The following is a 14,624-nucleotide window of genomic DNA, read 5'->3' as shown; positions in this document are numbered from 1 at the left end:
TAAAATAGATTAATAAAATAAATGTGTAACACTTGAATGTGTATGTATCTAACATGAGAGAATTTTCCTGGTAACTGAGGCTTACTGCTTTAAGTACCAAGAATAACTCAAGATAATTTTGACAAAAAACTTTTCTCAATATGTTATATAGTTTCTGCCTTCTTAAACAAATTTCACTGAATGCAGCTTAATTTTCTCAATGACTTGGGTTATCAGTCTGTGTACTTGATGCCCTTGGGAGATCTGTAGTTCATCACCTCTTCAGTATTGGTCAAACTCCAGCTGCCCCTACGCTGTTACCTCTTATTGCTTACTTGTGTCTGTCTGTAGCATCAACTATCATTGTGGTTTTTATTAGAACTGTGAGAAGTGAGATGACAAGAATAAATAGGTTCTAAGGGCTCAGTGGATTTTCTTACGAGTCACTGCATAAACTTTTATGCTGGGCTTTTTGACATTGACTTTCCTCATAGTCCCTTTTTATTTACTTATATGTTCTCACTGTGATTTGAGATGGTTAAGAGTGAATAAGCAACAACCTAACTGTCAAGGAGGGTGGTGCATTTTTTAATAAGATACAGTTGTGTCCCCAGAAGAATTATCATCCTGTTGTTATAATTCACTATATAAACAAAATATAGTTAGGTTTTGATTTAACAATTTTTTTTTCATGCTTTTTCTTAAGCTCAGATTTTTATTACTGCTGTTATTAGCTCTCTGGAATAATGGGAAACATAGATTTTAGTCTTGGTCTTGCTATGCAGAATCCTGTGACATTGGTCTGGTTATGTAAGCAAATGTAGCCTTAAAGAAATTACCTGCAAATTCCCAGCAGTTTTCACCATGCCACCCAAAGGAATTTCTGTGAAGATTAGATGAGAATAATGGATATAAATGTTTCTTTGAAAATAGGGTACAATCACACATGTAAAGTATGTAAAAATCTAATTTTTGTGTCTCTGAAAATTAAGACTTTTCTAAAAACCGGTTTGATATGTTAATGGAGTTTTCTAACTGGAGTTTCTATCATGAAGGCCTTGAGAAGTGGTAGTTACTTGGCACAATTTGCACAAGTTACTTTTCACTAAGTGCCATTTACTGGATGACCACAACATCATTAAGTCTATACTACTTCTGGTGATTCAAACTGTCTTCAGTGCTGCAGCATGGTAATTTAAAATTTTTTCAGTTATTGTCTTAGAAAAAGCATGTCTTAAAACAAAATATTGATTCTTATCTACTACCACAAGAATATCTGCAGAAATGTATATCTTCTACCTATCTTATACTTTATTATTTGATTTTTTGGTCTCATATTTAGCAGAGACAGCAAGGGCTATGGCATATTGTTAAAGCAGTGTTAAATGACTGCCAGGTTTTCCTTAGCTTTACCACTGCAATAGAAGACTTCTTGAATGGCTCTTCCCCAAATACCCAGTAAAATATTGTGTTCACTGAAAGGTGTAAATGAGTAATGCTGAAACATGGTAATTTATTGGTGGAATTCAGTAAAAGGGGCATGTGAAACATTGTTAGTGCATTCAGAATCTGAATAGCAGTGTCATTTTGTTCATTGTGATTTGGCAGGTAGCAGTGATTCTCAAATGGGGTATACATTATAATTTCTGAGGGAGACCAGTGTAGCTTAAGAACATTTATCAGTTTATGTAAAACACTGATTGTTCATAACAAATTATAGAAAATAAAGTTTAAATTGTATATGATAGAAATAATACAGTAGATGGTGATGGGATATTAACAGTCTTTTGAAACTCTTATGAGATGTGTGTTTATTAGACAAGAACTGTAGACTGTAGTTCAATTGTCTTTTTCTTTTAACAAATATCAGATCTTTAGTATGGCCACGTTAACTGCTTCAGGTAACCCAGTGAGGTTAGTGAGCACCTCTTACTAACAGTGAGTAATTCAGTAATAGTGAAGTAGTCCAGGTCTCCTGACTTTCTAGACTAACAAGTTATGTACTTACTGCTGTAGGTCATAGAGGTTTTAAATGTAAGGTGATTCTTTAAGATATCATCCATGTTTTAATACATTGCTTTAAACTGACTATAGAAAAAGTTCATTAAATCTTTATTCATTTGTTAAAATGTTTATACTTCTTAACTTCTAAATATGATAATATATTTTAGTTCTTTAGTTTCTTCTGTGATTACAAAATTGATGTTTGTGAAATAATTTGGCTAGTCCTGTTGTATCAACAGATCATTTTTTATTGTAATGCCATGGTTGATATTATTTATGGTTCTGACACTTTTCTTCCATTTTCATTTTTAAAAATTTATTTGGTACGTTTTGAAAATTACTTGGGCATGGTATGCTTTATGATTACATTTTTGTACAAGAAAAGCTTTATGTATGAAAACGCAATAGCAGCATAATTAATTGTTTTCATATTGTGATATAGATCTATCAGTGATTTAGTTTAAATTTATTTTTTACATCTGGCATATAAATTTTTTTTGAGACAAAGTCTTGCTCTGTCACCTCAGGTAGAGTGCAGTGACATCGTCATAGCTCACTGCAACCTCAAACTCCTGGGCTCAGGTGATCCTCCTGCCTCAGTATAAATGTATTTTTGGGAGGAATTTTAAGATTTGGCACTGATTGGGAAATATTTTTGATCTGTTGGAAACAATGTAATCTAAGGAAGGAGGTGATTATCGCTTTCAAATAATCTGATACATTTGTATGTATTTCAGTGTCATGAAGTAATCAGACACAAATTTTCTTTAGGTTTATCATTAGTGAAAACTATCATGCAGGTGTGAAGCATTTTCTGCCTCTTATTTCTGCAACATGATCTTATGGGGATAATGAATCCTAGGGTCTGAAATCATTTATTTGATAGACTTTATGTAGCATCTTCGGTATATGTGGCATGAATGAATGTCTAAAGTGGTAGATTAGATGGTGGGCATGTCTAAAATAAGTTTCTTCATTTGCTTGGTGAGAAAACCAGTATTACGTTGTTTTGCTGAATCAAAAACCACAATCCATATTTTACCTTTATATGTCACTTAAATATAGTGCTTTCTCATCCCTTTTGAGCTTCACTTGTGAAACGAGGACAAATGTTACTGTTCATATTTAGACAGAAGGAAACAAGGAGTGCTCTAGTAATCTTCTAAATGTCATATTCCGGTTCAAAAGATTGTAAACTTCTTGAGTACTGTGCTATGATTATTTTAATCTCTGTTAGGTGCTCAGTAAATTTTTGAATGAATGAAGGAGTAGAGTTGGGTTAGCTGGGAGGAAGAATAAAAAATTTTTCATATTCAGGCAAGGGCGTTGTTTCCTCTGCCTCGCACTACCACCATTTACATTTATAATTTACTTTCTGATGTGTTTTCTTAGATACAAGTTGTATTATTTTTATTAGGGCTAATTTTCTTATATTTGAATTGTTTGATAGTTTTAGGATTCCAAGTAGACCTTAAACCATCTACCATTTTCAAATTTCTAATAAACTAGTATAAGGATTTGAATTATGTAGTTTTAAGTGAAATCTAGTGTTTCTGTATATAGGCTTGCAAATACTTTATGTAATGAACTGTATTGTACATTAGATAAACAATAGGAAAAGTGATTATTTTCAAGGTTATCAAATCTTGTATTGTGAAAAACTAAGCATGAATTTCTTAAATCAATTCTTCTTTCAGTTGCTACCTCATGCACAATGATGTAGGAATGGACTCTAGTTCTAGGAACTGTTGGTATTTTAAGATGAAGAGGCAGGAAAGGCTATTTTGATTTACTGTGCAAATGACCCCATGCCTCTAAGAAAATTGATTCTTGATTTGTGTGTTTAACTATTGTCATTTGATTCTCTGAGGATAAAGGTAAAAACAAACTCAGCTTCTCCTACTATATTCTCACAATGCAGAATATTTCTGTGACTTCTGGTCACCAAAATGTGTGGGGATTTATCCTCATGAAGCAATCCTGCAGATTCTCCAGCAGACACTAGTTGGATGTTCTCTCATTTGATTCAACTCTGACATCGTCTCCCTGGAGGTAGTCTCAGATCCCACAGATTGAGAGCTCAGTCCCTCAAGACTGCCCCTCACTTCAGAAGTCATTTACAAGTCACAGATGGTTTTACCTGTGCTTCTGACCAATGGGCTATAAATGGGATTCCCACAACCTCTTCCTTGGGTTTGGTTAATTTGTTAGAGTGGCTCACAGAACTCAGGGAAACACTTAATATTTATGGGCTTATCATAAAAGATACTACAAAGGATACAGATGAACAACCAAATGGAAGAGATGCGTAAGGCAAGGCATATGGGAAGGAGCGAGGAGCTTCCATGCCCTCTCTGGGTGCACCACCCTCCAGGAAACCACATTTTCGGCTATCTAGAAGCTCTTCCAAACCCTGTCCTTTTGGGTTTTTATGGAAACTTCATTTCACAGGCATGATTGATTACATCATTGGCCATTGTTGACTGACTCAACCTTCAACCCCTCTCCCCCTCCAAGGAGATTGGCTGTGGGACTGAATCTTCCAACCCTCTAATCACATGGTTGGTTCTCCTGATAGCCAGCCACCATCCTGAAGCTATCTAGGGGTCCAGCCACCAGGCATCCCAGTAGTATACAAAGAACTAATGACTCTGGAATTTCCAAGGGTTTTAGGAGCTGTATGTCAGAGAACTGGAAGATGACCAAATATATACTTTACAATATCACAGCCCAGCTCTGGTCTTCAAACACAGATCCCTTACATCAAAAGGAGGATACACAACTCAAAGGAGACAGGCACATTACTAGAATCACATTTAGTCACTAATAAGTCCAATCCATCATGATATATTGCATGAGAATGTCTCCCAGGACAAGGCCACTCAGGTTTGCAGGATTCTATTCAATCTTGTCAGGTTCCAAAAACAGAGTGGTTTCGGCAAACATATAGCTTCACCCTTTCAGGCATCCGATAGAGTTGAGCTAAGAGACGGTGCTGTCTCTTGCTCTTAGCCTCTTGCAAGGTACTAATACAATGTTGATTTCCTTTAATTCATAACCATTTATTTCTTTACCTTACCCTCAGATACTATTCTTCTCTCCATTAATAACCAAACTTTTTCACCTTTGTAAAGGATATTAGTTTCAGCCATTGTGCTGGTCTGGATTGCAGGCAGTAATATTACTACCTCCTCCTCAGTCCACTGCTATTCAGATAGGGTAATGTTACACAAGTAAAAATTAGTAGGCTAGTTTTTACCATCAGGCAATATAGCTGCATTCACTATTAGCCCCAGTTTTGCCAGATGGGGTAAAGGCACAACTGGCCCCCTGCCAGGTCCTTGGGAATTCTGACATGAAGTTAAAAAATAATAGTTACAGTTTTTTGCTTAGGAATCATACATGCTTCTAGCACTTATAGTTGTAGCCCTAGTCTATGACCACTACATCAGTTAGGAAAAAAAATTGAAGGTGATGTGGGGAAGAAAGAATTATAGTCATTATACGAACATACACCTCGTTTGGCAAGAATTGCATTATCACGCCAGCATCCTTCTCTATCCTCTCTTCCCCAGATCCACCAGGAAAACAGGGACTAAACTCCTTTAGTTCCACTCATGTTCAGTGTGAGCACACATGGTGAAGATATGTAAGCCAGCCCTTTATGCCTCCCTGCCCATGTGAGACTACCAGTCTTTTAATTGCCTATTCACTTCTCTATGAAGCTGTTACTCTGAGGGTGTATCCCTTTGCCTATTACTAGACACATGGCTGCATGGTGTGTTACCTGATCTAGAGAAATAGTGGTCAGCCATCCAGATCTGTGCAACATCTTCTATTTGGGTTTGTCTATGGCACTTCTGGCATTTTCGTCTTCCACTGGGTAGCAAAGCCTGGTCCTGAGTCACTGTTCATGTCAGGACCTATTTGTAGCCCCCCCCAGGATCAGTCTCACTTGCTAGCTATTTTTAAGGCCTTCCGACCAGGAATTCTGCCACATAGGCATCTCTAGCCTCTGTCTTTTTTACTGCCAAAGAGATTTTATTGGCATTTTGTCCCTCAGAGAGTGCAAGAGGAACATGCCTAGAGGCAGCCCATCTCTGTGCTGCTGCAGTGCCCCCATATCCTCTCATTTCATGGACCCAGGTGGCCATCTCAAGGGAGCACATGACAATATCTGCTTGTCCATTCTAATCACCTTCCAAATCTGGAAGGGGTTTCTAATGATGAGCATGGACATGTCCTACTTTAATGCATCCCTCAAATTTCCACAGGGCTGTGCCCCACAAGCACAGCTGTTTATTAGGCTAGTTTTCCATTGCCCTCTTGATTGTGTAGCCAGGCCATTGCCCACTGCCCATGAGTCAGGAAAAACCCAATCATAGATGCTTTTACCCCTATTCAGTTCTTCTATCACTGTTGGGAAAACAGTGTGCATTTTAGCCCACTGAGTTGATTTGTTTTACCACCTTTGACCACAGTGTCATCCTTCCAAATAGGATTTTATGTCTTCACCTTGGAACTGCCATTCACAAACTCAGGAGCTCTTTGTCAGTTAAGAGCTGTTTGTTTATAGGGTACTGTAGAATCTAGCAGCTCCTCACATGGTTCTGGAGTCAGAACTAGAGGAAAAGAGGCTCCCTGTTAATGAATATAATGGGTGCCTCCTTGCATTGCCCCATTCGCATTTTATTATGGAACTTTTCTGGGTGCTGCCTTCCTTATTTTAGAGTGTTTCTCTGACATCATCTAAGACATCGTGAGTATTTCAGGTTTCAGGATTATTTTATGTCTTTTACTCATTGAGGCAATCTCAGTGCCCAGTATCGAGCCAGAAATTTTGTCTCCAATGAGATTACTCTAGTCGAAAGTCCCAATAATCATCATTGGGAGGTGCTCACAGGCCTTTGCCATAAGCTCCAGTATAGGTTCCATACAGGGCTATCAAACAGAATTTGTCCATATCAGCACTCCAGCTACCCTGTGTGGGCTCCAGCAATCTTACTGATTCCCATTTAGCAAGTTCAAGTAAAATTGCTTTAAGGGCAGATGTACATGCCCTCTGTTTCGTAGTACTAGGCATGAGAAACATTTCCCAGTCAGATAACAATGTCTATCCCCATAATACAGCCAGGTAAAAGGGGTGGAACCACTTCACATGAAACGTGTTCAAATGTACCAACTTTCCTATAAACTTCTACCTTAATTCCATCAACCCTTATGTTCCTAATTGTGGCTTCCATTAGACCTTTATCAATAGGCCTTGGTTTTACATTATAGTGAGTCCTCCCTTAACATTATTGATAGGTTCTCGGAAACTGACTTTAAGCAAAACATCATCTAATGAAACCAGTTTTAAATTGATAGTTGATATAAACAAGAGTTAGTTCCTGTGGCATATTTCTGGTCACAAAAACATCACCAAACTTCTAAATAAAGACCCCAATTACTTCTAATATTAAACATTGAAATAAATATGAGCTATACATACATTAAAGAAAGATTAATAAAAGCAAGGTAATTATTTACCCAGTTTTTGGTGATCAGTGATGGTGGTCGTAGTGGTTGTGGGTGAAATTAAGGAATGAAAGTTTGCAAAGTGAAAATTGTCAGAGCACTTCCCCCCACCACACAGTTCAAAAACAGTAAGACACATGGTGGCTAGCTGAGCACTTTCTTACTGTGTCCCTTATTGTCGTGATTTTGGTATGGTTATTGTCTACTTCGTGAGTTTTTATTTGATGATAATTTGTATTCATTAATTCATTTTCCAACCCATTTATTCCAGTTCAGGTTTGTGGGTGGCTGAGCCTCTTCTGCAGCTCAGGATGTCAGGCAGGAATAAGCCCAGGACAAGATGCCATCCCATCCCAGTGTTCACTCATGTACACCAGACTCACTCAGACTGGGATCATTTAGACATGCCAATTAACCTGCCATCCGTGGGATGTGGGAGGAAACCAGAGTACCTGGTGAAAACCCATCTTCATGGTGGGAAGAACACGCAAACTCCACACAGATAGTTCAGTGGCCCTGGCTGGGAATGGATTTTTTTCCCCCTCATTGTTATAATGAAATCATGTTGAATGAAACTGTGTTATTCAAGGACCTGACTGCTGTCAGCTTTCAGTGCCTCTCTGGGCCTAGTGATTTAAAGGGGCTCACATTCCTCCCATAAAAAGCTGCTTTTCTTTCTCACCGCTTACCTTTAGTAACCAAGCACAGCACAGCACAGCACAGCTGCTGCTTCATACCATGGGTGACCACGTGGCCACCCAGGAATCAAAGGTTCCTTTTTATTCACTACGCTTTTATCATTTTTTTTTCAAAACTATATTTTTATGTGAGTCAAGGTCATTCTAGCTAATCCCACTTCACTGATACAAATGCTGAGGACATAGGAAAAAGTAAACTCAGTTTCTCTTACTGTATTTTCACAATGCAGAATGCTTCTGTGACTTCTGCTCATCAAAATGTGTGTGAAGCAATCCTACAGATTCTCCAGCAGACAGCAGCTGGGTGTCCTCTCATTTGATTCAACTCTGACACTACCTACCTGAAAGTAGCGTCAGATCCCACAGGTTGAGAGCTCAATCCCACAAGACTGCCCCCCCCCCCCTTTTCAGAAGCCATTCACAAGCCTCAGGCTGTTTTTACCTGTGCTTCTGACTGATGTGCTGTAAATGGGGGTTCCCACAACCCCCTCCTTGGTTTCAGTTAATTTGTTAGAATGGCTTACAGAACTCAGGGAAACATTTTTGTTTACTGATTTATTATAAAGGGTATTACAAAGGATACAGATGAACAACCAGATGGAAGAGATGGATAAGGCAAAGCATACTGGAAGGGACAAGGAGCTTCCATGCCCTCTCTGGATGCACCAACCTTTAGGAATCACCACGCTTTTAGCTATCTGGGAGCTCTTCCAAACCCTGTCCTTTTGGGATTTTATGGAGGCTTCATTATGTAGGAATGATTATATTATTGGCCATTTTTGACCATGTCAACCTTCAACCCTTCTCCCCACCAAGGAGATTGGGTGTGGGACTGAAATTTCCAACCCTCTGATCACATGGTTGGTTCTCCTGGTAGGTAGCTGCCATCTTGTAGCTATCTAGGGGCCCAGCCACCAGGCATCCCCTTAGTATAGAAAAAAACAAATGACTCTGGAGATGCCAAGCGTTTTCAGAGCTGTATGTCAGGAAACTGGAAGAAGACCAAATATATATTTCACAGTACCACAAATTCCCTGTAGGTTCAGTGTTATAAATTGGGGTTCCAATTCCCATTTCATATCTTTAAAATACCTAAAAACTGAATAGTAAAATTGGTGAAAGTGAACACACCAGAAATACTGTATGTAGACACTTTTTATGTGTGTATAATCAGATACTTAACACAAAAGCTGTGTCATACATAGTCCTCTTTGGAGGTTTTTCTTTATGGATTGGAATGGTCAGGTTTTTCCAAATAGAAGTTCATGGTGACTTTTACTGAAAGGGCCTTCTTGATAAAATGCCCAAAGCTAGCAGTAAGCATTCTCCTTTACTTGAGTGAACTTCCTACAGAGTTCAAAATAAGCTACTCCAGTTTTTGAATATGTCATTGCAGATTTCACGTGGGAGAATGATTTGAATATCCTGGTAAGGCACATCTATGTAGGAGCCATTTCTTTGCTGACTTTTTTAGGTCCCTTGCCACGTCCTAGGCAGGTTTCAGTGTTGGCTGAAGTTTACATTCAAGTGTTGTTTTTTGTAGATATCAGGAGTTTGTTTCCATTTCCTTTCATTTAAGTACCTACTGTGGGCCAGGTGCTTTGGAGACACAAAAATGAATGAGACATAAATCTACCACTCAAAGAATTCTTTTTCTCTAGGCTGAGATGTGAAACAGTTGTCCATTAGTATCTCTGGGGGATTGGTTCCAGGACCTTTTGTGGATACCAAAAATCTGTGGATGCTCAAGTCCCTGATATAAAATGTAGTAGCATTTGCATATACCTATGTACATCCTCTGGTATACTTTAAGTCATCCCTACTTATAATACCTAATGCAGTGTAAATACCACATAAACAGTTGTTACACTGTATTTTTAAGGAATAATGACAAGAAAAAAGTCTGTGCATGTTCAGTACATATACAATTTTTTTTTTTCAAATTTTCAACCTGAGGTTGGTTGAATCCACAGGTGGGGAACCCACGGATATGGAGACTGACTGTATATTATAAAAAGTTGATGATACGTGTTAGGTAGGTGCAGTAAGAGATATATATTATAAAATGTTATGGAATTTGAGAGAATGGAAAGTTTATTTCCACGTGTGTAATCAAATAAGTCATTTGAGCCATGCCTCCAAAATTGAATAGGATTTGGACATATGAAGATGATGGAGGTGTGTTTAAGTAAACTTCATGCCATAAATAATGCTATTTCCAGTATTTATTATTCTTTGGTATGAATAAACCATGGAGAACTTAATTTTTCTTTTAAATTAATGAATGTAAAAGTAATCCATGTTCATTGTGAAACATTTTGGAATGTATGGATCATATGAAGAAGAAAGCCCAGTGTCTCTGCCCAGATAACTGCTGTTGACATGCAGTGACGTGCCCTCTGCTCTCAGGTGCAGTCACTTAAGTTTAAGTAATCCTTAGGTGTCAAAACATTCTATGGCCAGTTTTCCGACTATATCCATAAAATTTTAATTTATTGTACTTTCAAATAAAATATAAACTGAGCCCAAAAATATTCTATATCAAACATGCTCTAAACGTAGTTATTGTGTTTCTCTCTTTCCTCACGCTAAATACAATATTTTGTAAGAAATACCCTATTTAGATGTTAGTGACTTCTCGTGTCTTCTAAGGGAAATTGATCAGGAAAGAAACTTCAGTGATGCTTAGCCGGGATCATATGTTTTTGTTTTTAGATTTAAGAAAAAAGTTTTTTTATTGTTAAAATGCCTAATTTTTTTTTTAAACGTTCTTTTTCTGATTTTCTCATTCTTTTTCTTTTACTTTTTTATTGTGGTAAAATGTATGTAACACAATTTACCATTTTTTCCATTTTTTGTTTATTTGTGTTTTTGGAGATAGGATCTCGCTTTTTTGCCTTGGCGTGAGGGTAGGGGCATGGTCATAGCTCACAGCAGCCTCACACTCCTGGGCTCAAGTGATCCTCCTGCGTCAGCCTCCCGAGGAGCTGGGACTGCAGGTGCATGCTGCCACGCTTGGCTAATTTTTTCTATTTCATTTTATCCATTTTTAGGTGTACAGTTCAGGGGCATTAAGTATGTTCATATTATTGTGCAAGCATTACCATCATCCATCTCCAGAACTTTGCATCTTCCCAAATTGAAACTCTGTGCCTATTAAACAGTAGTGCCCCATTTCTGCCCCTGCACCACCAGCCCCTGGTAACCACTGTTTTATTTGAATTTGACTACTTTAGATATCTCATGTAAGTGGAATTATAAAATATTTCTCTCTTTATGTCTTGGCTTATTTCACTTAATGTTTTCAAGGTTCCTTCATGTTGTAGCATGCAGCAGAATTTTATTCTTCTAGGCTGAATAATAATCTATTGTATGTACAGTATATGCCACATTTTGTTTATCCATTCTTCCATTAATGGACATTTAGGTTGTTTTCACCTTTGGGCTATTGTGAATAATACTATTATGAACACGGGTGTTCAGATCTGTCTTTGAACCTTGTTTTCAGTTCTTTTGAGTATATACGTAGGAGTAGAATTACTGGATCTTATAGTAATTCTCTGTTTAATTTTTCGAGAAGTCATCGTGTTTTCCACAGTGGCTGTACCATTTTACATTCCCATCAATAGTGCACAAAGGCTCCAAGTTCTCCACATCCTTGCCAACACTTGCTGTTTTCTTTATCTATTTTTTTGTTTTCTTTTACCAAGTTGTGATTTGATCTTTTTTTTTTTTTTTTAATAGACATCCTAATGGGTATGCAGTGGTATCCCAGTATGGTTTTTATTTGCATTTCCCTAATGATTAGTGATGGTTATCTTTTCATATGCTTATTGGCTATTTGTATATCTTCTTCCATATTTGGTTGTGTAGCCTAATCTCTTCTGCCCCACCTTTCCCTGGCAGTACTTCAGGTAGTTTTCAGTGTCATTAACAGCTATTCAGAACCATAATTTTGAATGATTATCTACTATCCTGCCATATAAAGTCCCCTATTGTAATGTTTTTCAAATGATAAAACCTTCAGGAGTTGAACTTTTAGGGAGTTTTAACTGTAAATCTTACAATGATGAACATCTGAGTACATGAATATTTTATATTTTTTAGATAGATGGCTGAATTCATTTTAAAATTCTTGTTATGCTTATATTTACAAATTATTTTTTAAGAACATTGCTTTGTAAGACTTGATATATTTCTAGTTGAATTCACTCCTTTTTCTACTTTGTAGGTGCTGAGCAGAATAGAATTAACTCAAAAATCTAACTTTCCTTTCCTTTCAAATAGTTAACTTTTCTACTCTCCGTCTCTAGTCTCACTCTCATTTCCATTCTCCTCCTTTGTCCTGTGGTTTGTACCTTTATTTCTTCACTGCCATTTTGTTAGAGTTTGTGAGATTGCACATTAAATGTATCAATTTAGTTGAAAGTCTATAAATTTCTAAAATCTTGTAAATGAGTGCTTAGTTCACGTTATTAAGTATTTTACTTACAATCTCAGCAAAGACAAAGACTGACTTGTATACTTATAAAAGTTATGAGTTGCATACAGTCAATATTCTAGATCGGGAGTTTACAATCTTTTTTTCTAAAGGGCCAAATAAATATTTTAGGCTTTGTGGCCATATAGTCTTAATATCCTTCTCTTCTCTTCTCTTCTCTTCCTTTTCTTTTCCCCTCCCTCCCTTCCTTCCTTTCTTCTTTGAAAAAATGTAAAAAACTTTTTTTTTTTTTTTTTTTTTTTGAGACAGCATCTCAATCTGTCACTCAGGCTGGAGTGTAGTGACGTAATCATCGCTCATGGTAGGCTCAAACTCCTGGGCTCAAGCGATCCTCCTATCTCAGCCTCCTGAGTAGCTGGGACTACAGGCACATGCCACCATGTCCAGCTAATTTTATTCTTTTTTATAGAGACAAGGTCTCACTGTGTTGCCCAGGCTGCTGTTGAACTCCTGGCCACAAGCAGTCCTCCCACCTTGGCCTTCCAAGGTGCTGGGATTAAAGGCATAAGCTGTCACAAAAATGTAAAACACATTCTTAACTGAAGTCTGTGCGTTGGATTTGGCTCAAGGGCTATAGTTTGCAAACCTCTATTCTAGATTTATTTGCAGTGATGTTGCTAGCAACATTACTCCTTTTTGATGAAGAAATTCTTTTCTTACTGCTTTTCTTAATAGAATTGTAAACTCACTTTTCACCTAATTTGGTTTTGTCAAATAAATTATTGAGGGCTAGGCCGGGCGCGGTGGCTCATGCCTGTAATCCTAGCACTCTGGGAGGCCGAGGCGGGTGGATCGCTCGAGGTCAGGAGTTCGAGACCAGCCTGAGCAAGACAGAGACCCCGTCTCTACTAAAAATAGAAAGAAATTATCTGGCCAACTAAAATATATATAGAAAAAATTAGCCGGGCATGGTGGCGCATGCCTGTAGTCCCAGCTACTCGGGAGGCTGAGGCACGAGGATCGCTTGAGCCCAGGAGTCTGAGGTTGCTGTGAGCTAGGCTAACACCACGGCACTCACTCTAGCCCGGGCAACAAAGCAAGACTCTGTCTCAAAAAAAAAAAAAAAAAAAAAAAAAAAAAATTATTGAGGGCTAATAACTGTTTTTTTTAATTTTTAGATGGTGACCCTGATAACTATATTGCTTACTATCGGAGAGCTACTGTCTTTTTAGCTATGGGCAAATCAAAAGCTGCACTTCCTGATTTAACTAAAGTGATTGAATTAAAGATGGATTTCACTGCAGTAAGTGTCTCCAAACATTCTTTAAAGGGGAACTTAAGGGGGATTTGGGGGAGGTAATTTATTTCATAAGGTGAGGACTGACATGCTAGGCATAACTAGAGGATATCAAAGCTACTGTCGGGTAGTGGCCTGGGGAACAAGAGAAATTCAAGTCCCTAGAATCAAAGGTCTGTGCAAAAGAGGGACAGTGGATACATTAGGTGATTTTTCAGAAGCCTGGCAGTGATGTGACCTTTGTGTTTTAGGAAGGCAAATCTGTGTGGAGGATGTAGGGCAGAGCAAGAGGAGAGGCTGAGATATGAGTTGAGTAAGAGGCCCAATTAAGAGTCTGTCAGGTGACTGACAACAGTTTCAATTCAGGCTGTAGCTGGGAAAATAAAGGGGATTGTTCAAATGAGCAGTGCTTTGTGGTGAGGATGCAATGCTGAATTAGCAGGGTCATCCCCTGGAACCAACACACAAGCTTCAGAGGAGGAGAAACTTGTAATCTAATGGGATATCCTGATGATGGGCTGCTCAATGGTATGGTGATGACATAGGTGTGCACAGGCACAAGGGATGGATGCAGTGGGATGGAGGCGGGGCTCTCAGAGGCAGAATTGACAGAACCATTTACCAATTAGATAGTTTCAGAATTAATTTGGTAACCATTATTTATTTCCTGTTATATTCCAAAAAGGAT

General features: G+C 38.0%; 1 protein-coding gene across 1 annotated transcript in view; it reads left to right on the top strand.

Moving 5' to 3' along the window:
* The window catches only part of DNAJC3 (DnaJ heat shock protein family (Hsp40) member C3), an 89,852-nt gene that overhangs the window by 17,565 nt on the left and 57,663 nt on the right, over positions 1-14,624 (top strand). The window contains exon 3 of the mRNA XM_069467658.1: positions 13,818-13,942. Coding sequence (XP_069323759.1) covers positions 13,818-13,942 — 125 coding nt within the window. The remainder of the gene's footprint in view (positions 1-13,817; positions 13,943-14,624) is intronic.

Source organism: Eulemur rufifrons, chromosome 4 (assembly GCF_041146395.1).
Source record: "Eulemur rufifrons isolate Redbay chromosome 4, OSU_ERuf_1, whole genome shotgun sequence".
NCBI classification, from domain to species: Eukaryota; Metazoa; Chordata; class Mammalia; order Primates; family Lemuridae; genus Eulemur; species Eulemur rufifrons.
The sequence above is the reverse complement of the archived record's forward strand: the minus strand, read 5'-3'. Positions and strand labels throughout refer to the sequence as shown.